Raw genomic sequence first — 26,843 nt, 5'->3', positions numbered from 1 at the left:
CACCATGGCCATCACAACAGCAGCTGTGATAACTTGCACCCGGTCTCTGGGGGATGGCTGGCAGCATAGTCAAAATACTGTCTGGAGTGGGGACCTAGAAATTTTGTTGCCATGAAAATATGACTATAGGTCAATTATCTTACTGTATAAACAGTGGACAGCCCAAGAGCCCTTTGAGCTCTCCTGTATGGCAGCGGGCTGCACGCCAGGATCTCCCCTTTGGTGAGGATGCTCACTGAAGGTTCTACTCCTCGAGGTTGAGAGATTTCTTGCCGCAACAGAGTTTCCGGTTCTCCTCCTCGAGGTTGAGGGAATCCTTGCCGCAACAGAGTTTCGGTAACTGACTAATAGCATGCTAAGCTTTGAAATTTTATCTAAGTAATGTAAAGGATTAATTGTGCATATATAATCCTTTAGACATAAACCGTTGACCAAGTCTGGGACTAGGATTGGATCCAGCCGCACCTGGACTCCTCTCTGAGAAGGAGTTTAGAAAGCCAGGGGGTCCTTTCTGAACCTCGTGACTCAACGGGAGGGTCTCCCTGACAGTTCTGTCTGACCCTGTCCTCTGTGCAGTAAATAATAGAGTGTACCCTGACATCGAATCTTGTAAACACTATCGCATTTACCACTGGTTTTATCACACTACTGGTTTTATTAAATCACTGTTTCACCTTAATAAATATTTCTCTGCTTCACTCTAACTAGTGAAGTTAATCACTCCGTCCGCGACAGGCAGTCTTGTAAGAAACTGTGGATTTAGACCATCCTTAATCTCCACCTCACACTCAGCAGTGTAACATTGTTTGTGCTTTAAAGTTGATGCAGTTCTATATCTTCCCTAAATTGAAATCCTCAAGCTCCTTCATTCAGGCAACTCGTTATCTAATTTCCTGATTTTTTTAAAAGGAGAATTCAAAACCTTAATTGTAGACCTATTTTTCTGTGCCCTAGGATTTATTGTGAATTGCATTAACTTCTTTTCATTTAATTCTCTGTTTTATTCACAAGCTCTTTTTATACAAATAGTTTGGGTTTTTCAGTTCAACCATTTGAGGAGTTCCCTACTGGAGTTATCACCATCTCTGTTTTGGCTACAAAATGTTCCCTGCAGTTTTTTACATTGATTTTTACTTGGTTACATTCTCATTCCATCTGTGATGTCCTTCCATCTGCAACTGTTGTGATGAATATATAAGAAGCTATTAACGTTTTCCTCTAAGATTTTTTAGCTTGAGTTTCTTCTTACTAGTCATGGCAGCCACCAGAATGTTATTTGTATTCTCTATTTTGCTGGCTTCAACCTTTGAAACTAACCACAAATGCTTCCTAGTGGTCAGGTATCAAAAACCATTCTCTGAGCCAACCATTTCTCCTAGATTCGTATCATGCTTGTGTTCTGTTCTTTACATGCAGGAAGTGTCCTGATTAAGCACTCTGCTTGAGAGGTGACTGTCTCAGCCTGTCATTATCATTCCCTTTCTTAGTCAACTCTAATGAAAACCTGAGTATCCATGTTTGCATTTTTCCTGGCGGCCCCTTTGATTATTCCCTTTTCATAATCTCTGACAGAAATCTTCCTGGTGCAGGGAATTTTCGGGAAATTCTACAGAAATGAGGAATGGAGAAGAGTATTCTGTCTTAACCCAATGAAAATCTTGTGTAATTCCAGAGGAACCTCTGAAGTTGATCTAGATTTGGACTGTTTTAAAAGAGGATAAACTGATAAATGAACTAATTTTTATTGGAAATAACAGACCACATAATCAACTGGTATGAACTGAGTGACTACTGCAGTCAATACACCTGTGATAAACTGGACCTTATGAGTTAATTTTGCTCTTAAAAAAATTCCCCAAGCCAAACTAAACATTCAGCACACTTGAGGAACTCATAGGTAGAATACTGGGTGGAGTTTCTTGAAGGATGTGGAGTAAAAAGACAAGAAATGAGGACTTAAGAAATTTCAAGTGAGTTAACCTAACAAAAAAAATCCTAAATACTGAAAATCCTTCCCACAGTTGGTGTTCCTTGGAAATGAATATTTGAACCTATGAAGTCTGCCTTCTTGCTGCTCACCAAGAAACACTCATGAAAAAAAAATAACTGGGACATTGCAGGAGTGGATGCGGGAGAAGTGAGAAATTATGTATTTTAATAAGGAAGGATTATTAATTTTGTCACAGATTTTAATAAAAAATAAGGTAGATCCATTACTATAACATGGACACACACCTGATGAAAAAAAGGCACTCAAGGTGTGATTTCCTAGAGAACAGGTTTATAATGCAAATTGACCTTGATAAATCGGAGGAATGGTAAGAAATTCAGATAATGAAACTCAGCAAAGGCAAATGCAAACCACTATACTTAGGGAAAAGAAACAAACAGAGAAATCCCGAATCACCAGAAGTCCGAATGTCAGATGGGGAATAAGTGGCCTGGGGAGTAACAGTCCTGCAGGTACCTGGGGCCACAGACTGTGCCCAAGTCAGAAATATAATGAAGAAGTTCAAGCAGAAACCCTGCAGCTTCCGTGCCTCATCAAAGCAGAAGCACACCAGTCTTGTCATGCAAGCCCTGCTCTGTCTATAGATTTACGCAGTATATAATTAATAAGTCAGAAATTCGCCCTGTTGAAAGCAAACATTACCCCTCAAATGTCTGCAGTGGGCACTGCAAGAGCTCTGCATCTATCTATATTTTTACTATACACATTATGCAAAAGAGGCTGAAGTTCTCCTTGCCATATTCCCCTGAATCATATATCATATACTCATTTCATCGTTCACTATTTATTTAGCAGGAGCAGTAATTCTGTAAGATTCGTCAGGTTTCTATTTGGGGCAAAGAATCTCTATAGAGAGTATTTAAAAAATTGGTAGATTTTTTTTGTCTTTTCATGCTAATTTCAGTACAATTCAAGTTGTGATGGCCTGAGCAGGCAGTGTTTACTAGAGCTGTCTGGCCTTTGGCAATGTAGTGTAGTTCATGGGTCATATGCAACCCTCATTCATGTCCAGAGGTTCAAGAAATCTCTTAGTTCTCCTTTCCATGAAAAAAATACCCCAAACGATTAATACTTTGCTTTAGTTCATATTGAATTTGTGTGAATCAAGCAGGATGGCTAAATACAATAAATGAGCCTATTTGTTTTCTGTCATGTTTTCTGGCACATGACAGAATGCTTTGAGTTCACTGAAACTTTGTTGTGTAAACCAAATGCATATTGAGAGGAAACAAGATGCACTTGTTTCCCTCTTTGGAGCATAGGCATACATATGTTCATGCATTCAAAGCTTACACCTGTGCCAAGTATCTCCAGAACACTCTTACGTACTAGATAAGCCCTTAATGATGGGTTTAAGAGATGCAAAAGCAGTATAATTTAACTTCACCCTCATGACCGGATGGCTGTCATAAACCCATGCACATTCAAAGAAGTGAAAAACAGCATCCAACCAAACATTGATGCTTTCCATTTAGTCCTACATGCTGAAGTCAATTTAGGATATTCGTTAAGGATTTCAGGACTGGTGCATAGATGCCTTTGAGATAATACATATAAGGATTGGTATATGTATTGAAACTCGCAAACCTGGACACAGCACTGGGCTCTGTGAAAGACACAACCCTTAAGGCTGGTTGCCAGAAGCTATACACGGTGAAAGCAATAGTAATTGTTCATGTTCAGAGGGCAGAGTCAGTGGTACAATTAGAACTACTAATTCAGGGAGACTTTTCCACTCAGTAACTCTCCAGTGGCTGCTATTACAAACTGGAGGGGCAAGAATAAGGCTGTCAGGGAGGCATTTACCCCAGGAGTACGTACTCCAGCAGATGGGATGGCTCTCAGACTCTCTTCCTTTTGCAAGCAGTGAACCACGGTGGCCCTCTGCAGAAGGGAGAGTGCTTTTGTGGAATCCTGTGCTGTTAACTTGGGGAAAAGAAAACTTCAGCTTATGATGAATAACAGCAAAACAAACTACTGATCCCCAGAAAATATTATTAAATGACCTACAGAAATAGACCTTTTTTTCTTTTTTCTTTTTCCCAACAAGTAATGACATCACTTTGGCTTCAGACCTTCTAAGCCACATGAAGAAGTGAGAGCAGCAGTGAATTCTCTGGAAGTCCCATATTTGTTTGGAAAATTATTCTGGCATTGTGTGAGCTGTGTGTGGCAGTTGTAAGCCTATTTTCCAGGGGTCTATGGGAGAGATGTGTGATGAGGTAGAAAGGCTGTGCTGGGGATGGAGCAGCAGCATGGGGAGTAAGAGAGATACCAGGCTGTGCTGAGGCTACTCAAAAAGTCATGCGAGGGACCTCGTTGGCCCTAGAAACCCCTGGAGAGTGCAAGTCTATAAACTGTGGTTTAAAGTCACCCAAGTACTCTTTTCCTAGGTTGCTATTTCATTCCTATTATCCTCTTTCTAACTTGTATTTTTAAATGTTTTTGCTTAGAGATTAAAGCATCTCTTCCTTTTTTTTCATTGCCCTTCCTTTTTTTGGGAGATGTTTCTTCTTTCTGTTAATCTCTGAGTAGTTTCAGTTCTCTTTCTAATTTATGCTTATTTTATTGTTTTAGCTCCCTGGTTGCTTCCCCCCCGGCCCTGGCTTTGTTGCATGTTTTTAGCACACATCTTGTGTAACAAAAACACTACAGAAACACAAGTGTTTATCTTCAGACTTCATTGCTGGAGCCATTTGCCTGGGTAAAGCCTGAGTCCAGAACAGTAATATTTTTAGGACTGGATGGAGAATGACTGAAATCTTGGCTCTGAAATAGTTATTTGCAAAGCTCCAGGATGAAATGTGTCATTTGTGTTAACAAAGAAGAAATGTAATCTATTTTGCAAATAACTTTGCTTTCCTGTTACTGGTTTGAACTGATGTTCAAGCACTAATGGCACCTGGACAAGTGTGCTGTTTTAGTTAATTAAACCATTATTATTAACTGTGATAAATGTATCTTATTTGTAAAACACAGGTTTTGGCATGAGACTAGAACTAAAATCCTGGCTGTTTGTATGAATTACTGCAAGAACACCAGTGATTACGAAATATTTTTTTTTAGGATTTTGCTTACAACTATGTTTTAACTAGAAGACACGGAGAACATTAATAGAAGGCTTAAAAATAGAAGACGTGGAGCTGGGGTTTTGAAAGCAGTTGGATTATTTTCTTTCCTCTGCGCAGATAGAGAATACTGTCTCAATATTCCACATATCTCTACTTTTCTTCTTCCTCTCTAATTTAATGTGCAGCAGCAGCGCAGGATTTTGTATTTCCCCTACCCAATCTGATGTTCCCTATAAAGCTACCTCTGCTGTTTCGTTTTTAGTAATATTGTTTTAGTTGCAGAATTGCTTCTGTAACTTAGATTGTAAGAGGCAATGAATTTTAAATTTAGCTCTGAAATGTGGACCTGGGACCTGGCTGACCTGCAGGATGACAAATAGTAAACTGCAAGTCCTCCAAATCCAAAATACATTGGGGGATTTACACTTAGTGGAGCACCAGAACGCGAGGGCAGCCCACTGCTGGGAGTAGGACTAGTGTTTGTGTGTGAAGAACACCCCTGTCCCTGGCTGGATCCAGACTGTGACACTCACTAAGTTTTGACACTCTGCCGGGGCTGTGGGAATGGGGTGAGGCTTTCCCTGCTCTTTGGGACCTTGATTTTTACTGCCTTGGGAATGAAGAACTGGCTGAAAGTGCTGAGCAAAAAAAAAAACACTGCTGCTCTCTCAATCCCTTTATTTTAGTTCCTGTGTTACAGGAGCTTCCCAAACCAGTTGCTGTTAGAATGAGAGAAATGAATTAGTCCTGTCCTCATGCTTAAGACAGTGAGACATAGAGCATCTTTTTGCCTATGCAACATTCAGAAAATGACAAAGTTTTTGGAAACCTGATGATCTTGTTCTAATCCTTTTCCCTCTGATTTTTGCTAGGAAAAGGACACAAAAATCAGTGTCATTATACTTGACATGCTGTCTACAGAAGAGTCATTCTTTACCCTGGCTTTCATCTCACATATCCAACTGTTCTGTGCCATGCAGTCATTAGGGTGTTGTCATCCCTCTCTCTGCATCCTGTAAGTCATCATGTCCTGTTCCCTATGAAAAGCTACCTGAGTCATACAGGCATACGCAATCAACAGTGAAATTGAGAGTGAAAAATCCTGTGTCTGTGAGACTTCCAGTCACCTCTGCTCTTGAGAATAAATGTAGAACCAAAACCATCACTTCTACTAGGCCAACTCGATGTAACTCATTGGAGAAAAGGGTTGTGATCAGTAGCCCAAAGTCCAACTGGAGGTGGGCCAGTCACTAGTGGAATACCCCTGAAGTTGATACTGGAGCTAATACTATTTAATGTTTTTATTAGTGACTTGTATGATGGGGCAGAGTGCACCTTCTGCAAGTTTGCAAATGATGTAAAACTGGGAGGATTGGCTGATCATACAGCAGATGGGTGTGTTACCATTCAGAGAGACCTTGACAGGCTGGAGAAATGGACAGACAGGACTCTTACAAGGGGAAATGTAACGTCCTGCACCTGGGGAGGAATAGCTCCCTGCACCAATACATGCTGAGGATCAAACAGCTGAAATGGAGCTTGTCAGAAAGGAATCTGGGGTCCCTGATAGACAACATGCTGAACATGAACCGGCATGGCAAAGAGACGAGCAGGAGCCTTGTGGCAAAGACAGCCAACAGTATCTGGGGCTGCATTAAGAGGAGTGTTACCAGAAGATCATGGGAGATGATCCTTCCCCTCTACTCACTGCTGGTGAGACACCTCTGGAGTGCTGTGTCCGGTTCTGGGGGCCTCACTACAAGAGAGACATGGAGCAAGTCCAAGAAAGGGTGATGGAGATGATTAAGGGATTGGACTGTCCAGCCTCAAATGAGAGGCTGAAAGAGCTGGGGTGGTTCAGCTTTGAGAAGAAAAGGCAGCTGAGGGGATCTTGTCAAAATGTATAAATGCCTGATTTGGGGGACCAATGAAAAAGGAGCCAGAATCTTCTCAGTGGGGAAGGGAAAAGAGTCAATTGGCACAAATAAGTAAGAAGAGGGTGGTCAAATACTAAAACACCTTGCCCAGAGAAGTTGTGTAGTCTGCATCCTTAGACATATTTAAAACCTAAGTGGATGGGATCACGAGCAACCTGCTGTTGGTGACCTCTCTGTGGGCAGGTGGATTGGACTAGACAACCTCCAATGGTGTGTTCCAGCCTCAGCCATTCTATGATGCTGTGAAAAAGGAACATGAAACCTCTCTCAAGCCCTCAGATGCCAGTGATGAAGGCATACAGTATGAGACTGTAACTGAGACTTGACTCTACTTACTTTTGTGAGCACAGTGGTTGGGTATGGGAGCTAGGCTGTTCCGTGCAGGAGTAAGATTTTTTATTTTTGGTTGATCTATGGACATCTGTTGAAAATTTTTACCTGTAAAAGAGAAATATGTTACCATATGAAAATAATTGTAAATAATACAGTGCTCTGTAGGTCTCTGGCTTCTAGAAAAAAAGAAAACTTACTTAGTAATTCTCAGAAATACATTACAACAAGAAACCACTGACTGAAAAAAGCTGTTGCTTTGTTCTCTTTACATTCATGAAAAAGGGTGGCTGATTTAATATAACCTTCATGTATACTATTATCATATATCCTCTCATATAATATAGTAATTGGTCTTAAAAAAAGCACACTTGAGTAGCTAGGTCTATGTAGGAATATTTGGATGCTAAATTTGTAGAAATATTGAGCTAGATGGATTTGATTTCTGTATCAAAGTTTTAGTTTGTGAACTTTTCTAATAGGGTCTCAGCCTTTCTTAGTACTAGAACACAAATGGAGTTCAACTGCTGGCTGGAAAATAAGACTAGTGGAAGTCTATCAGCAGTAGAGATGAGCTTTGAGAGGGTTTTGCTGCAGATGAAGACCTAGCAGAATTGATATAAGCTGATACTGAATCCTATTAAACTGTGTTTATGGCAATGTCATTTTTACCAAGAAGAATAGATACTGGAAAATTAAAGGTTAATTGGCTAACTGTGGCATTTCACTGGCTAAGATTAAAGTTAACTTTGGTCTAGTACTATTAAAAAGGACAATGTGTTAGAAGATATAATGCATTTCACTACATAAATGACACATCAGATATTATTAAAAAAGTGGAAAAACTCGAGCAGTTTTTCTGCACTTTCCCCAGATCCCCAGTGCACTTTCTACACTTTCCCCAGATTCTTTTCCTGAGTTGATCTTATTCAGTGACGTTTGAGTTCCTCAAATTTTTCTTTTTTTTTTTGTTATCCCCAGATCTGAGATGAGCTTCGTAAGGAGCCTTGAGTTGTCTTGCCAAACAGCTGCTCATTCAGCATGGCATTGCAACACAGCTCATTGCAGAGCAAGCATACGCTCCGTCGGCACGCAGAGACGAGGGGAGGCACGGGCTGGATGTAGTAGAACATCTTAGGCAATAGGAAGAAATAGAATGATATAAATTGCCCTTTGTGGCTTTGTAGTTGGTACTTGAAAATGCTGTGTGTTGCTGAGCTGTGCAAGGTAAAACTATAGGAAAATAGTGCAGAACGGTTTCCCAGAGGTGCACTGAAGCAGTCGTCAAGACTTCTGTAGTTATGTTACCGACCAAATGGATTCCCTGCGAAAGCAGCTACGGTGGAAAAATAGCTAAGGTGGTGCTTATCAGACAACCCCCCATTTTACAGTGCAGCCTTCAGCTCAGCATGGAGTAGGATTCTGGTCCAAAGGCCACAGGAGTTGATAGAGATTGGCTCAATCTACTGGATCCCGTGTGTAAAGCTGACGCGTAGTGGGCTAAAGCATAAACTATCTCTTATGGATGAGCTGTGTCTAATAGAAACAGACTTTGGTTTCCTTTTCCCATGTTTTACTCTTTATTTAGTCTTTAACACTTCTCCAGGGTGATTGAAAAGTGGGTGTAAAAGTTCATAAATTTCTTCTATAGACGTCGCACCCACGGCACAAAAAGAAATAAATATATCGATTCCAAAACAGCAGAGAATCAAGCCTGCTGCTCCCATTAGTGCAATTTGAGTTACATTGGCTTCAGTGATTCTTATGCTGAGAACTAATGGATTATTATGGCTTTGATGATGGGAGGTTGTTTTTTTTCTATCAAGAAATGTGTTTATTTCCTAAATGGGGATATCTGGCAGCAAAACAACAGTTTTTGTTGTTTGGAAGACTGATATGAATGCTTGGAAAAGAATCCACGTTGTCTTAAAGCTCAGGCATAAATGGAAATATTCTTCTGCTCTTCCTTTCTGCCTGCTCCACCTAACATCAGAGAAAGAAGTTTTTCTTTCTTTAAGACATCACCTTTGCCATCCTCAAGAGCATATTTATGATGGCATTTATTTTTGAATGTAATGGAAAGGAGGCAATTTCATTGCTGAAAAAATGCAGGACTGTTGTGCATTTAATTTTATTTACTGACATTTTTTACAGGTTGTTCTTTGATTTTCCTTTGCATTTAGGTAGGTGATGTGTTTTGTGGAAAAGTTGTAAATGTGATGATGAATGTCCCAGTATAAATCCTCCAGTATAAGTCCTTCAGTTTGAGAAACAAACAGCCACACTGATCAGCTTGCTCTGCTCTTTCCCGGCCGAGAAGTGCCTCCTTCCTGTTGGACTACACCACATTGCTTATGCCAACATAAGCTCAATAATAGCCTGTTTTTTACATCACCTGTCTAAGCAAATAGAAGGTACCAGGCTGCTGTAGTAAGATCTGTCATGAGCTGTGTCATGGGAGGTCAATAATCTCAAAGATGAGTGGGTGGAGGAAAGAGGCTAAAGCTGGTTAGAGGGTGCTAAGAGCTGCCTTACGTTTGAGGCAAGCTTCCTTTTACCCATATCACTTGGAATTTCTCTACTTACACTATTTTCCCTGTGGAAAGTAGATGGCAGTACATTTTGCAAAATGAGATGATTGCAAAACTCATAAATACAAAATGCTTCATATTGTGGATGCCAGCTCAGCACTGTAGCTGGCAAGCACTCTTGCAATATTGACAGTATTTTTTGGTACAGTCTATCTTTGCTTTCCCCAGTGGAGGGCAAGACAAAGTAGTTATTCCAAGAGAAACCAGGGCATGATAGTAAGGTAAGTCTCCTTGCTACTCACAGCAACCTCTCCGCTTTGTGTAAGTGCTAAGACTCAGCTAGAAAATTGACTCATCTTTCATTTCCACGAGCACAGAAAACAGAACAAAAAAACCTCAAAAAATCCCCATTTATATGCCAGCTGCCTTAGTAGCAGTAAGCACAAAAATTTAGCTCTGATTTTAATAAAGGTGTGGTCATGCAAGACAATCAACACTCTGTGTCAGCTGAGAAAATAATTTTCGGATTGAGTTCCCCTAGATTATTGAAACCATAATCCTGCCCTGGATATTCAGTCATTAGGAAATTATGAGTAGCCTGCCCAGCCATGACTTGAGAAATGGAGTATTAACACTTCAGTGTCCTTCAAAGACCAGTTGGTTGGGTTTTTTTCCTCTCAGCAAGGCCTTCTGCAGAAAAACCAAACCAACGAGGAAATATCTTTCCTCCTAGAGGGCTGCCTGCACCATGCTGCTGGCGGGGTTGGAGCCAGGCTTATTCTGCTTCTCATCCCCCTAAGTCCTGCAGGCACGATGCACTGGAGACCTGGAGGCCCTGGAGCTCATACAGTAAATGCAGTTCTAATCCATGGCACATCAGGTGGCTTTAATTACAGGGGCAGACAGATTTAAACCACACACATGGGTGTGAAGAGGGATAAGCAGATCTTTTTCATCATGAAGAAATGTTAGAGAGTATCAGGGTTATGCAATGTATTCCTGTTAGACACTCTCTACATCCTTATAAGCTTTTAATTCACATGCTTCAGTGGAAGTCCTTTCTGCCAGCTGCAGGAGTCTTTTTGTTGTTGGAAAGTTTTGTTACAAGGAGTGGTACACAGAGAACTAGGTTTAAAGCAGATTCAGGCTTTTTTTTTTTTTTTCCTCTGAGGAAAATAGTAAATGGTCCTAAGATGCCTTATTCTTCCTTTGTACATTCAAAGACAGCTCCCATTGTAACAGATTTCCCATAATTGGTACGATTTTGCTCTCATTCATGTATGTAGACTGGTCCTGTACTGAGTCCCTGTGCAGACTGTGGAGCGCTGAGTGGGTGCACAGGGTCCATCCTGATTCAGCTGGTTGTAGCTGTTTGCCATAGGATGTTAATAGAAAACCACCTGTCCTTCTGTCCAGAGCAAACAAGGATTTAGCTATACAGTATCCTATAGTCTTAAGAAAATCTATAATCACACTTTAAATAACATGGTAGTTACTTCAACATCAAATGTATTCATAGTCTAGCTAATTCCACCAAGGAATGTTTCCTCATAGTTGTCCTCAGGTTTGGATTATCCAGTTTGAGTTCATTCATCCTTCTACTGTCAACATGAACGATCTCAAAAAGCTCAGTCTCACGGTACCCTATTATATATAGGTTGTAAAGAGGCCCTGCAGATTTTCTTGTCGTCTGCATGCCAGCTGAACTTTGCAGGGTTCAGTGTAGAAAGAGCTGTGCTGGACCAATCCTTGCTAGCCACGTGGAATTTGGGGTTTGTACAGTTAAGTGACTATCTGAGAGTAAAAAAGTAGTGACGCCTATAGAACAGATCTATCAAGCATTCAGGAAGGTGTCCTGATATTCAGGAAGTGGAACTTTTTTAATATCTCCTTTTTCCCCTGCAAAACTATTTCCAGGCTTTATTTGTGCAATGTAGAATGAGCTGTCATTCTGAAATTGCTGTCTCTACTCTCATTATTAGAGATGTGAACAAAGATTTTCTGTTCTATAGATCCCTTTGCTTAGGAGTCGGTACAGTTCGCACTATCAATCATGCAAGCTCAGGAAGTGACCTGACCTAGCTGAGGGGTCTTCTCAGACAGGGTTTCTCTTCACTCCTCTGTCTGCTGGAGGATAACAGCTCATGTGTGTTGGGGTGAGGATAGGTTAATTTATTGCGTAATGTTTATTCCTTGTAATGGTGTACTGGTAAGTTTGGGGATTGCTTATTCTTGTTTCATTTGTAGTTGGATATTACAGTGGTTGGAAGGCACGCTAGATGTGTTTAGTTTTGGCGTGGGAGCAATCCCAAAGGAGATGAAGTTGGAGACACTGATATGTGAAGTAAAGTCCAGCTCACAGGCCAGCCAGCCAGCCAGATTCATTTAAACATGGAAGTGAGTCAAACAAAGTACTAGATCCCAAATCCTGCCAAGCCCTGGTTTCGAGTTTACTTCAGAATTCTGAAGCTCTGCTTCATTACTGTCACATTACACTTTCCAAACCACAACATAAAAGCATTTGCTCCATCTCTGTAAATTTTGCACCCTGAATTCAGCTTTGGAGAGACTGTAAGAACAGCACATTAGACCAAAGAGCTGGCACTTAGGGTGGGAGGAATGGGAAGTTGTGGCACCACAGCCTGAAGTCAGAATATGCCTCTAAGGGGAAAGTGTCATGGTGCAGAGCTGCCCAGTGTGGCACACAAGGACTTACCTGCCTGGCCCCAGAAGCAGCTGTCAGCACAGTACTGTTCCCTTGCACATCTAGTTCCAGGACTAAACGTGCACACAAGGCAGCAGGCATGGCAGTGGGTATTAATGTGCAATTCACAAAGCACATACATAATCTGGAGCCACTTACCTTGATCAGGTGCCATACATGCTTCCTAACTACCTGCTGTTTTGCTTACTTATCAGACCTACTTAAATCTGTTATTTCCCACACCTAAGCACCTTGCTTCAGCTGTCAGCTGATTTCCTGTCCACATGCTGTCTGCGATTGCTACTACATACAAGGAGAAGAAACCGAAAAAGTTATTAAAGAAATAAAAACGTCATGGCTCAGACTTATTATTTTTTCTGACTCATCTTGCTGCATCAGTAGAGATTATTGGATTTGGGAGACAGAGAAGAAACAAATTACCTGATGGAGAACTGGGAAGTGAGGGAAGGCGGGGAGGGCACAAAAGCACATGGTGAGATCTATCAGAATTTAGGCCATTTATCAGTTTGTCTGAAGGAGCCCTAGTACAGACTTTGTAGGGGAGTAGCTGGTTAGAGTCTGTGTTCCAGGGATCATCCAACAAAGCCTGGCAGGTGCTTCTGTGGTCCAGCAAGTTGTGTTCACTCCTGCTCTTTTGAGACTTGTGTGTAAAATAGTGGGTGTTGGTGCCGGAGGGGAAGCTTGACGTTGTGCTCTGGGAAGCAGTTAGGAAGGAGTTGCCCACAGTGATTGGGGGGAGGCTCTGGGTTCTGACAGGCAGAAGACCCTGACACTCTGGTTGCTTCTTTTCAGGCATGAGGTACTTTGTGTCCGTGCTCCTTCTTTTAAAGTCAGCAGTGGTCACACACTCATCTGGAAGGTCTTTGCAGTTTGTGTCCATAATGCAATCAAAAGTGGTGATGATATCATCTACTTCTGAGGTCTCTTCTTTAGAATATCGGTCTCTGCTTCTCTCCTTCTGACCGGTTTTCAGATCATCTTTCTTCTTTTTGCAAGAGAAGATGTGGTTCAGCATGCTGAATCGTCCCTCTTTCTTTAAGAGTCTGTTGTTGTGGGAGGGAAACTGATGAACTGGCTCAGATCTACTGGAAGCACAAAGTAAAATGTGATGTCATTATTGCTAACTGATGAAAAATATAGTGCCTGTGTGAGCCCATGAAATGGGGTACATGCACTTTGGATACATTTGCAGGAGTAGTTCAAGGAGGGAGAAAATTAGGACTGAAAATGATACTATGCTATTTCACTTTTTCTTGTGGGGTTCATTGCCTTACACTTGTCTTGATGTAGGCTCAGTGCAGCTATCAGGCAAAAAAACAAACAAACTTTCCTGGCCTCAGCATCTACCAGCTGCAGAATCATTATTCTTAACAGTGAGGCAAGATCCAAAAATAACAAGAAGAATGTCCTGGGATCCTTAAAACCAAGAGGTCTTTGTATTATGTCATATTTGGAAAATGGTATTTCCAACAGCACCGTCATTGCTAACAGTGAAACAAAGGCACTAGTTCATCATTCCTTCCTGCCCTTATGCTTGCCCTTCTCCTTCCCCACCCCTTTCTCCTTCTTTCTCTTCCTCTTCCTCTTCCCCGTACTAAGGAGGCCTGGCACAGTTGCAGAAGATCTATCAAGATAATTACCTACAGTGGTGTTGCTGTAGTGGTTTGGATGAGATTTTGACTAATCAACATTTCAGACCTACTGTGACAGGCAGAGTGCAGGAGGAGGAGAAGGAGGAGAAAGAGGAGGAGGGGGAGGAGGAGGAGAGGTAATGTTACCCATGTCTTACAGTTTGAAGCACAGGAAATAATACTAACTGCTGACTGGAAAGGAGGGGAAAGCACAAAGAAATGTGATGATAAGTGTCTTTGTAAGTGCATGCTCATTTACCAAATTTGAAGAATCGAAATGAATTAAATGACAGCTGCTGAAACATGAGAAATACAAAAAGAGAGGAAGATCATAAGCAATGATAAAAGAATTACAGTTTTAAATGGAAGAAAACTCAGAATAAGAGGAGACAATCAAGGTAAAGAGCTGAAGAAGGCTAGGAAAACACTCCCAACCCCTCACTCTGAGGATGAAAACTCAAAATTTGTTTTATTAGCTATCTGGCAAATCTGCTTTTGTGTTCAAACTGTCCCTCTGTCCGATTACATGGACACACAGCTAATGCTTAGAGATTTCGAAAAAGGGGAAGCCATATATCTGAGGGCTGAAATCCTTCTGTAAGATAAATTTTCTGTGTGAAGGTGACCGAGCAAGAGCTATACTCATATCTTCTTGCTTTAGAACCCTCTGCTGATCGGCAGACTAGTGCTGTAACCGCAGTGATGAGTCTTCAGTAGATGACTAATTCTAACGTTGCTATTTTGGTGGAAAACCTGAACTGAGTATTGCATATGAATCGAGGAGACATCACCCAGGGCTCAAACCCTTCACTAGTATCCAAAAAGCAATACATTTGTTTTCTAGTCAGTGTCAAAATGTGAACAAAATGTTAACTTCTGCTTTACCTGCTCTCCTGAGACAGAAGCTTGATGCATGCTGTGTGCCCACAGTACATTGCATATGTCAGAGGAGTGTTTTCATTGATGTCTCGAGGGCTGCTGTCTATCCCCAGCTCTAGCAGTGTCTGCACACAGTCAGCTTTCCCTGCTGCTGCAGCCCAGTGCAAAGGTGTCCTGCAGAAAAGGGAGAGTATCATTAAAATAGATGAATAAATTTACTGTCAAAGCTATTAATGACATGATGTGGTGTGCTTCTATGCTACTTGTCCAGATTCACTTGTCCATTTTAAAAAATTCTCCAGGAACTTGTCCCACACTGACGTAGCAGCCAGTGGTGGTAATAAGGCCATAGACTGGCATCTGTCTATGTGCATCTATTTAGCTTTAGATAAAGTAGATACGGGGCTGCAGAATGCATATAAATGCTATGTAACAGCATCCCTTCTGCTGATGAAATTGCCGAGTGGGAGTTTTCAGAGCAGAACTTGAAAAAAGTCTTTGTTGTGTCCACTGCATGGAATCATAAAATTGTTTGGGCTGCATGGGACCTTAAAGATCATCTAGTTCCTTCCACTAGACCAGGTTGCTCAAAACCCCATCCAGCCTGGCCTAGAACACTTCCAGGGGTAGGACATCCACGACTTCTCTGGGTAACCTGTTTCAGGTTCTGGAACGGTTCTTACCACCCTCACAGTAAATAATTTCTTTCTAATATGTAATCTAAATCTCTTTTGGTTCAAAACCGTTACTCCTCATCCTATCACTATAGTTCCCAATAAAGAGTTCCTCCCCATCTTTCCTGTAGGACCATTTTAGGTACTGGAAGGGGCTGTAAGGTCTCCCCGGAACCTTCTCTTCTCCAGGCTGAACAACCTCAACTCTCTCAGCCTGTCTTCATAGGAGAGGTGCTCCATCCCTCTGATCATCTTTGTGGCCCTCCGCTGGACTCGCTGCAACAGGTCCATGTCCTCCTTACACTGGGGTGCCCCAGAGCTGGATACAGTACTCCAGGTGGGGTCTCACCAGTGTGGAGCAGAGGGGGAGAAAAAGGTACAAGGGAGAAAAAAAGGAGAAGGAAGACAAAGGGAGAAAAAGAAAAAGAGAAATAGGGACAACCTCTTCTCATATTTGTGCCAAACACAATTAGCAATGGTTGTTTCAGGGCTATCCATGAATCTGATAGGAGAAGAAGTCTCCCCCAGATGAATGAGATGGACCGGACATATCTACCAGACTGTCATTGCCCCATTGCCAGTTTCTGTGTTCTTTGATGGGCACAGACTGGAGCTGATACAATTGTCTTGAATCTCTAGGAGAATCAAACTGATTCTGCTTGGCAGAAGATATGTGTCTTGCCTTTGGAAACTTTTGTCCAGTTTCCAAATTGTAATATTTTGTTCTTGTGAAAATCTGAAAGCACAGAAAACACCATAAGAAAACTGTGCAAGAATAAAAAATAAAATTTACTTGTCTCTGCCTGTTTCTTTCCAGTGCCAGTGATTTCAGATGGGTGCATTCAGAAACACAACAGAATGGAATTCTACTGTGTATTTATAGTGAACAGCTTATCTTTTCCTCTCTTCAAGTCTAATACCTTCTATGGAAATATCTGAGAATGTGTAATAGGAGGTTGTGTTTTACTGAGCTCTTAAGTGTAGTTAAACTCCTCCTTTTGCCCTTCTTTCCATAGAAACACTGCCTTCTGAACTACTTTCTACTGATATTTAGAAACTCCTCCAGAACCCTAATGTTTATTTCTGTTCCATTTTATTGCACTTTTCCATGAAGAATGATATTATTTTAAGTACCTGAAGGCCTAAGCCAAGAAAACCTTGGCTTTTACTCCACTGAGCAGGATAATCAATGTGAACAGTCGCTTGGTTCTGTTTGCATTAAATAAATTTACAAGCAAAGTTCTAAGGGAGGTAGGTGTGGGGTGAAAAGAGGAAAGAAGATGACTCTTCTGCACTTATTATATAGGGATTTAATCCTGGAAGGAATCAAATGCCTTGTCAGAATGGAAGGTGAATGTCCCCTGGTCCTATAGGGATAATGTTAGCACCTTAAATGCAAAAAAGGGAACATTGCCATTCCTTAAACACAAAACAGCAGGATCCCAGCTTCAAGTTGGAGGATCCTGTTCTATTGTTTTGACAAGAATGTTCACCTTTTGAACATTCTTGATTGAAAGAAGTTAAGTCAAGTGCTGACAAAAGTCCTTTCACACATAATCTTATCATTTCCTACCAGAAGCACAAAGTTAAATAACACTCCTACTAGTCAGTTATTATACTAGATATTATACGTGTGAGCTGGACTGCTTTGCATTGTTTCTGAAGCAAGTGTGTTTCTCTATAAGTGCAGTTCATTAACTAGGCCATGGCCTGTGAAACAGGAAACACTATTATAGAATAAACAGAGCTACTCTCAGGTAATAGAAAGGAAGCAGCAATTTCAGTTTCAGAGTTTCCATGGTTACCTGTCATCCACATCAAGGGCCTGCAGGTTGCACTCTGGGACCTTAGCCAGCTCACTGATAATATCACTGTAGCCTGCAGCAGCAGCAATGTGCATACATGTTTTGCCATTCTCATCATCGTAGTTTATTATTGATGGTCCCTGGTAGTGGTCCAGAATGATGGAGCACAGAATCCTGTTACCACTCTGGGAGGAAGTTCAGAGAAGAAAAGCATTTTACAATGGAGCCCCCACCAAACAGCATTTTCTCTGCTAGAGAAGGCTAAATACAATAACAGAATTTTGTTTTGTGTATACCAGACTCCCCAGGTATGAAAGCCAAAAGCTTCCCATCTCCTGCCGGGAATTGGGTTTGCTTTATGAATTTCCTAGAACACTTTGAACACTGGAAAAAATAATAAATAATGTACCACTGCAAATATCTCCAAAAGTTACAGAGTGTAAATTACTCAACGGCTTTCTCAGAAATTACTTGGGGTCTTTGCTGTTTTGCTAAGCCAGAGTCCAGAAAGATATGAGGCTATATTTTCTTATAGAACTTTAAGGTTGGAAAGGACCTCAAAAGACCAACCTACTTCTGTAAGCTCGTCCAAGTCCACCTAGAAAAGCCATGTCAAATATTTACTCAAGTGGTTCTTGAAAATTTTTGTAGCTAGTTTGCTCCAGTGCTTCAGTGTCTTAATAGAAGGTTGACATTGTTCTCTAACCTGCAGATGAAACAGAACTTTTTATAACCTAACTTAGTGGAAATAGAGAAAAAGAATTATTGGTATTTTATAACAACATAGAAACACAAGGCTGGAAGGGTCTTTCTAGACCATCAAATTAAATCCCTGCAATCACTTGCAGCTATGTTACCTCATCCCTTTTATAAACTCACTGTGTCCATTAAAAGCAATTAGATTTTATTTTGTCCCCACTGCTCCCAAAGGAATGCAGTTCAAGAACTTGTTTGCTTTATGATTAGTATCTCTAATTTCTATTCATACTCACGGCTGATTTATGTCCCTTTGTTTCTCTGCCAACATTATTTAGATTAAATACTTCTTTCTTCTAGCTGGCATTTGTTCTTCAAATGTGTTCATAGACAATCATCGTATCCCTTCTGTGCTGTTCTCTCTCTGCTCTAATCAATCAAGGTCTTTTAAGTTTACTTTATAAAATATACTTTCTGTTTATCTTATCAACCCACTAACCCTTCTCCTTTTGTGTTTTAGTTGTGTATCCTTGGAAAGGGGTGATTGTGCGGAGTCATACACAAACAATTTTGCCAGGTCCTTGCACAGTGACACTAACTCTTTTCTATTTGTGTTAGAAATACCTCTTTTGGTATGTCAGAGAACAGCAATTGCCTTATTCACAGCTGTGTTCCATTAGAAGCTCCTAGTAGTTTTGGAATAACCCTTTAGAACTCTGTACTTCTCTTCCATAGTCGCTTCCAAACATAGAGTTTCTAGTTTCTGGGAGGACCTTCTGTTACTAGCACTCAAGTGCATGGCTTAAACATTTTATCCTATTCAATTTTGTCTACTCTAGACTTGAAGGCAATCCAGCTTCCCCTGTATGATATCACCATTCTTCTCTGTTAATGTCTTCCCTTTTTTTTGTTATTGGCAGATTTCATCAGAAAGCCTCTGTATTTTGTCCTAAGTTGTCATGAAAATATTAACCAAGATTGTTTTCAAGCCTTATCTCTGAAAGTAATTTCCTTCCAGTCTCTATTCAACATTTACTCTTAACTTCTTAAGATAGAACTTCTTCTGCTTCTCCATACTTTGCCTATTATTTTGTAAGATGTCTAGGTATTCTAAATATATCTTTTAAAGATCAAAGAATCATAGGATGATTAGAGCTGGAAGGGACCTTGAAGACTATCTAGTTCCAACTCCCCTGCATGATAGTCATCCATTATATCTCAAGCCTCTTCTACATGCTTTTCTTATCTGCTCATAAGATACTGATTCCTGCTGAAGTTTGCACCATTGACAGGATATATTCAGGTCCCTGGAACCTGATGGTCCCAAAGCTTCTCAGTCCAGCCAAGAATTCCCTTAATTTACCGATATGCGTCCCTCTGAAATCAAGAATTTTGTATTTTTTTCACTCACCTGTTTAATTTAGAGTCTACTCATCGTCATGCCATCCAAGTTTATTTTCTATGACCAGGTATTTTATATCGTCATCATTAACCATATTAAAATTGTTATTAATTTATAATTGTCTGAAAGTCTAATGAAAAAAGAGTGTTGATCTTCATATTCAGGAATACCGAGGTTGTTTGTATTGTTGTTTTTATTCTCTGATCCCTATGCCAAATGTCGGTGTCCTCCACACCAGCATAATTCTCAGTTACATTTTTGGTTACCAGCATCAGAGAAATCTCTAGTCCCATTCAGGGCTAACTGAATCTAGAAGTCTCTTATATATGTCTAGTACTACCACAACAAATATCAATCCATTGCCATCCTTCATTAAGCCAGTTTTGACAAAAAAAACATTAACATGCTGTATCTTAATATTCCTGTATTCATGTTCTAGTGACACTACTATTCCTCTGTTTTTATATTGCCTTACTAAGTCCAAAAATCACATCCTGCACCTACAGTTTCAGTCCCTCAATGTTCTTGCACAACTCTAAGCATTTGCAAAAGAAATTTCCCACTGTTCTTACTGGCATTTTATACATTTACAGACTGTTCTGTCTCCCACCAATCTTCCATTTTCTAGACTAAACAAACCATTTCAACCTCTCTTCATGGGTCAAGTTTTTCAACCCACTTATCATACTTGGTGCTTGCTTTTGGCCTTTTTCCAATTTGTCTACATCTTTCTTTAACCATGGCACACCAAACGACATAATTACCGAGTTGAGGCTTCTGTCCTGACATTGAAAATGACATTGCTCCTTCCTGTAGCCCACATGTATCACACTTGTGTTAATATGTCCCAGAATGGTGTTTGTTTGTTTTGTATCAACACCGTAATTTAAACTCCTACTCACTTCATAATTCACTAATCTAGTAGTCTACTACTCTTCATTTTGTGCAAACAGCTATAATTTTTTGCAGTTCTGTACACAGTGCTATTCTATTAATTTCAATTCATTCCTACAATTAATCAAAATAATTTTGAATTTAATCCTGACACATGATGTGCTTGGTGTCCCTCTAATTTTGTTCTGGCTGTGTGCTCTTTACATGTTCTGTATTTCATCACCTCATTATGGAGCAAATAAAAACATTCTTTCGATAAAACCCTGGCTGGACCATCTGTGAGATGTTCATCTCCAAATATTATTAGAACTGTCCTCAATATAGCTGATAGAGAATATATGATGTGTGGTATAAGTCCCTGGGTTGGTTTTGATTGCGTTATTCCTTGTTCTTCCCCCCTGGGACATCCTGTCTTTGGACTGAATTTTGGGTCCATTATAGCAGGTTGTGCTTATACAAATTGCGCTATTGATGTCATTCAGTGTGCTTAAAATTGCATGTACTACTCAAATGAGAAAGTGATAAAGAATTGGTCTTTTTATGATCTGTCTACTCATTGCCTGCTTAACAGGCGTTCTGTGCCATGTCATAAACTTTATCTTGTTGGCACTTTTCCAGTATTTGTCTGTTTTACTCCCTGGTATTAAACTGATTTATTGACATCCAAACATACTATATCCAGTAGCTTCTTATCTGAGGAAGCAATAATTGCTTTGAAGATGGCTATGAAATTTGTGTGCTGTTTAAACAATTCAGTCATGTTGTTAATTACATTTTCTAAATAATCAAAGTATATTTCCTAGTATTTTGAACTTTCTGCTGAAAGAGATCTTTGGCCAGCTGCCCTGTGGTTTTCCAGCTCTCTCTTCTTAGGAATGCCTTCTTATCTTTACATTCATCTTGGCTTTTTTAGGTTGCACACAAAATTATCCTAAAACGCTTACACTGCCCTTATGCTTAGATTGATAGCTTTGAGCTGAGGTCACCAAAAATGTAGTCTTCCTGTGGTAAATTTACCATGAACCACAGCACTATTGTTAGACCAGGATGTTCAGTGGTAAATTTACCATAGGAAAATTACATGTTTTTGTAACCTTACTGTATGTATCCCTGTATTTCATCTTCCCTTTTAGGATTCAAATTCTTTTCAGCAACGTTTTCAGAGATTATTAATTATTTTTGTTATCTGTTTCTATATAATTCTGCAAGGCTCCCCCCAAGTTTTCTTTACATTTTTGTGCCATCTCACACCTTTATCTGCTTCCACCCATTATTCATTCTCCTCAGTGAACTTTTATTTCTTACATCACTCATCTAAATTAAACTTATTTCAAGAATAAATGTCCTAAAGTCTCAATCCAGGAGCCCTTGCAAGGCAAACTCTCATTGTGCTTTATACAAATCTTTTTGCTGAGATTTATGTCATGTCTAGAGAGTGGCAGACAACAAACTCACGATCAGGGTCATTAGTTCTCCCTTTCACTTGAGTGAAAGTTATGACTCCATTTACTGGTTAGTACAGGTTGGTTAGTAAAAAGCCTGACTTCTGATAGTTGCATCTCTCATTGCTTTCAAAATAAGAAAATAATTCTTCAGGAAGTATCCACTGAATCAAGCACCACGAGGAGAATCCTGGAAGTTTGTAATGCTTTTCTGCTTTTGACACATTTTTCACCTATGTCTACTCAGTTTATTCTCATTGTTACTACAGCCGTTGTTCTTATACTTCAGCCCTCTTTATGTCCAACTGATATGTAGAGCAATAATTTTACTTTGAAAGTTTATTGTCACTTATGTAATATTCTACCATAAGACTGCATTTTATTCTCCCAGGTCTTCAATCATACACAGTACAATGTTTTCTGTGTGCAATGCACTGCATAGAGAGCTAATTTTTTCTACTCATCAGAATACTCTAGTGAGCTAGATACGTCAATACCAAAGAGAAGAATCATGTGCAGGCAGTCTGCTAAGCTGGCTTGTGGCTACCAGTAATGTAGAGGTGGGAGGGGAAGAGGGACAAGCTATGGACCACTTAACTGTTTTCAGGAAACCCTTACCAAGTATTTTTCTTCCAAGTGAATGCCTCTGGAGATTATGTGGTTAGGCTGTGTTAGCTCTCCTATATTTTCTGTCTCTAGGTATTAGTGTGCATTTAAAACCTTCCTATATCTACAGCCAGCTTTGCTGGATGGAAATTCTCCACTAGCAGCTCTTGATGTTGCTTCTTATCATCAGCATTGCACTTTAGGGCTGGCTGTGTTTCCTTTTCTTCTACATTCACTCCTCCTTCAGTTCTACACCTGTAAATCCAAAGCTTTGACTTTCCCTTTGATGTTCTTCTGCTCTGACCCTGAATGGTTTGACATTTTAATCATTATTTCACTCCTTTCTGCAGCAACAAATAAATACTATTCCCATTGCAGTACTCCGGGAGGTAACTTACTTTTATAAAGAAGCACCATTAATTATGATAGATTAAATAAAAATTGCATCAGTACTTCCGGCTTCCTTCTGGAAACCATCTTTGTGTATCATTGGGTGCTGGTTGAGTTACATGTTACAGAATGCTGGCTGGTCTCATTCCCTTTGTCCTTCACAAACAGGCTCACATATGATATTTTGATATGAAATTGACTGTAACACCAACAGGGCCATGTAATAAACAAACAAACGAAAACCCAAACAGTAAAGATCTTTTTCTCTGTTGCTAAAATAAAGAAACATGAGCTATTTCAAGAATTTGTTGAGTGACCCATAGCAAAATTTGAACAAATAACTTGTCTGTGGACTTTCTTCCTTTATAACTCCAGTTGAAGTTATTACTCAAGGTCACCTTTTTCTCTTTTTCAATTCTGAAATTCAGTATTTACTGATAGCAAAAGCCATTTCACTGACTTTTCCCACAGATTTTTTTGCATGGAGCTTGAGAAGTCTTGATCTTTGACCCAAGGCTTTGCTGGCAGAATTCCTGTGCTCAGTTACAGATATACTGGTAAAACCTAACTGTTCCTTCAGTACATTTTTTTCCCTTATGGGATTAATTTCACTGAAGTGCAGTTTTCCTCATGTTCACGCTCATATTCAGAGCACCATGGCAGTGTATTGTGTCATTACTGTAACATGAGTTCAGAATTTCATCTTAGAATCAGAGCAAGAAAAATACGATGTTGCATTAACAGTGAGGACATCTCTGGTTGGAATCAGATATTAAACCTGTATCAGAACCACACATCCCTGTCTTGTTGTAGATGCAGTGTCTGCCATTTTAAACATGGAGAATGCCTAACTCAAGAGCAGAGACATCACGCGACTCCTTCTAATCTGCAGCAAACATAGAGCAGTGAGAAATGTCCCTAAAGCTGGCAACTTGGGTTGCAGAAGAGTTTTGCACACGCAGGAGCTTTCTCCCATTGTTAAGGACTTGCAGTCCTCTGTACTCCAGACAAGGGACAGCTGAGGGATGGAAGCATGTTCACTCTACCTCCACTGCCGCCATGCCCTGGCTGCCAGATAGCCATGTTAGCAGTGTAAAACCAGTGCAAAAATTCAGAGCACCCCGAGATTTCTCTGCCCTCTGGGGACAGAGGCAACTGGGCGCTGTGCTGGGGAAAGGAACAATCCGTAATACCATCTTCAGCTTCCCTCCTGCCAGGGAAACTTTGCCAAAAGTTGCCTGGATGCAGACCAGGCACTTCCCAGGGCGTGTTTCTGATGGCAAACCAATGTCAATTAACAGCAACTCAACTGACGCCGCTGTAGTTACATTGGTGAGACTCAGCCAGCTCAGAGGGAAGCTCATTTGTCTTCTCCCAACCCCAGTGCTTCAGCCTCAGACACCCACTGAGACAGTGTCTCTTGCAGACACACAGAGCGACCCAGCTTGGCTTGACTTTGTGGTACTCTTGGAAGGAGAATGTGTTGTTGTTGTACAGGGTACTTTGCACTGTGGTCCTCAGAGCACTGCTGCCCCTGGTACAACTAGGCGACATGGTGTTTTTAAAATATTTATCCTCTCAGCAGCCCTAGTGGGTGTTGGAAAAAGCTACCAAATGATAAAGGCAGTCGTGGAGGCATAACTGTATGGCTATCATATGTCGCTGCCTCTCCTAGCCTCTCTTTGCTCAAACAAAAAACTGCATGAAGTACTGGCCAAGTCTCTCTGAGAACTTCTTTTCACTTGGAGCCTTCTATAATAAGTACGTATGATTTACTGTGTAAATGACTATGACTAAAATTACTTGGCAACTTTCCCCTGCTAGTACATTGTTGTGAGGACTGATTTCTCTGGATGAGCTGTTCACGTGCTTTGAAAAAGAGGTCATCTTCTATTCCGCAGTAGAATAAGGATTCATTTCTTACTGCTGTCACCAAAATGGAAACATTTGTCTTCCAGTGCCATTTTGTCAAGCATAGGAGACCAGGACCTTTATAGATACGCAAAAAGTGTCGTGCATGTACATTACTCATGTTCTGGCATCTGCTTGCGGAGTTACACATAGACTGTGTGCTGGGAAGAGGTCTGGCAATTATCCTGAACTTACCTACAGTTTTTGCTTGAGACAAATTCCTACTAAGCTCAGTGGGAGTTCTGCAATTCATTTCCTTGGAAATTTGATTGGCGTGAATAATTACAATGCCAACGGCATGTTCATACTTGAATGACTTACTGTTTAACCGTCAATTATTTCAGGTAAGGGCAGTTTTTCTGGTGATCTGGTTGTGCTGTTGAGTTTATGTATCAATACTGCTGTACCATGTACAAGTCACAAAAGGTGCTTTGGCCTATGAACTGACATAAATGAAAGTGGAGAAATAGGTTACAGCTGTATAAAAAACTAAGTAGCACTAGGGAACCTCTCTGAGTATCAGAACTCAGTTGTCTGTACTTTTAAATTTTTAGAACCCTCCCTGACATGTTTTTGGCTTGGGTCAATTAACACTTTTCCCAGCAGTTCCTGGGCACAGTTCAGGAGCTAGTGTGGGCCACAAACCATAAGTGGTCGGCATACCACCATCCTGCTTTACAGAATAAGAGAGTTTAGCAGTAGGGACACAGGCTCTCCTGTGATAGTTGGCTTCGGTGCCAGAGCCAAGACTCGAGCACATTTAATATGCTATTGCAGGCATTGTCACAAAAGTTTAGGCTTCTGATGGTATTGGAGCAAGTTTATTCCTTACTCAAAGCTATTTGCAAACTCTCTTCCTCCTTGTTTTGCAACGTGATAGCTCTCTCTGAAGGTCCCTGCTGCTACGCAATGTTCCAGCCTCCATCAGCAACAGCTGTACCTTTGGTGGAATGACAATATTTACACAAGAAAGGGATTGCTTAAGGATATGCTTAAAAAATGCAAATTGGATCTGTTTTTAATTTGTTTGGTAACAGTCAAAATTGTCTTTAAAGCTTAGTGACATAAAAAAAGAAATCGGTACTCTCCTTTTCTTGCTATCTCTAGAAAACTACATGAAATAATAAGAAAAGAAGTAAATTCTGCAGCGAAAAGAAATCTCCCTCAAACCAACCAGACTGTGAATTGTGCCTAGCAAATGCATCTTTTCTGGCTTAATCCAACAACAAACACGCCTGCCATGGAGAAACACCCACTGCGTTTTAAGAAGTCTTTGGAAGTCTCTCTGCATCCTTCCACCCTCAGGAAAAACCCGGGATGCTGGGAGGAGAGAAGGAGTGCAGTGATCCCTCAGGAGGGACCCTGGCCCTGAGTCACCACTGCTTTCCCTGGCCCCTTCCTTTTCCACCGCTCTCTGGGTGGCCAGCTGTGTCCCCGAGGTGCCCTGCGGCAGCGGAGAAGTTCTTTCCTAGAGATCATGAAATCTAAGTGTGCTCTCACCTCCCAAGTAATTACAAAGAGGCTGCCACGCTTGCTCAGCCAGCTGCAAATGAGTAATTGCCTATGCTTTGCTTTTACAATGTCTCTAAGTTATACAGGTATTTCGCTCTGCTTTCAGGAAACATGGGAATGAAATAATTGCATTGTTGCTATGGAGCAAATATGCAGGCTTGTTGTTTTTTAAAACTTTGCACTCCAAATCAATCTGTAAAGAAATCATAAGTGCAGCTCCACATGGTAGAGTATTACTCCTAACAGCTTCTTTTTAGTTGCCTTCTTTTTATCCCTAGAGGTTTGCATTTCTTCACTTTAGAAAAAAAATCTTTGATTGATTGTTTATTCTTTAAATAAAAACTGATATTTTTACGTAATCATATGGCTTCAGGAGCCAAAGTTTTAAGAAGGAGA

At 40.6% G+C, this 26,843-nt stretch overlaps 1 protein-coding gene across 2 annotated transcripts in view; it reads right to left on the bottom strand.

Annotated features, from left to right (window-relative positions):
• ANKRD55 (ankyrin repeat domain 55) overlaps positions 1-26,843 on the bottom strand; it is a 49,329-nt gene that overhangs the window by 1,770 nt on the left and 20,716 nt on the right. The window contains exons 7-10 of one of the 2 annotated variants that reach the window (XM_014964941.1): positions 17,595-17,779; positions 15,122-15,289; positions 13,026-13,690; positions 7,356-7,457 (exon numbers count right to left, since the gene is read on the bottom strand). In XM_014964941.1, coding sequence (XP_014820427.1) covers positions 7,356-7,457; positions 13,026-13,690; positions 15,122-15,289; positions 17,595-17,779 — 1,120 coding nt within the window. The remainder of the gene's footprint in view (positions 1-7,355; positions 7,458-13,025; positions 13,691-15,121; positions 15,290-17,594; positions 17,780-26,843) is intronic. The other variant, XM_014964942.1, reaches the window with a different exon arrangement.

This window comes from Calidris pugnax, unplaced genomic scaffold (assembly GCF_001431845.1).
Source record: "Calidris pugnax isolate Ruff unplaced genomic scaffold, ASM143184v1 scaffold273, whole genome shotgun sequence".
In the NCBI taxonomy this organism is placed as follows: domain Eukaryota; kingdom Metazoa; phylum Chordata; class Aves; order Charadriiformes; family Scolopacidae; genus Calidris; species Calidris pugnax.
Note: the sequence above shows the minus strand (reverse complement) of the source record. Positions and strands in the feature narration are given on the sequence as shown.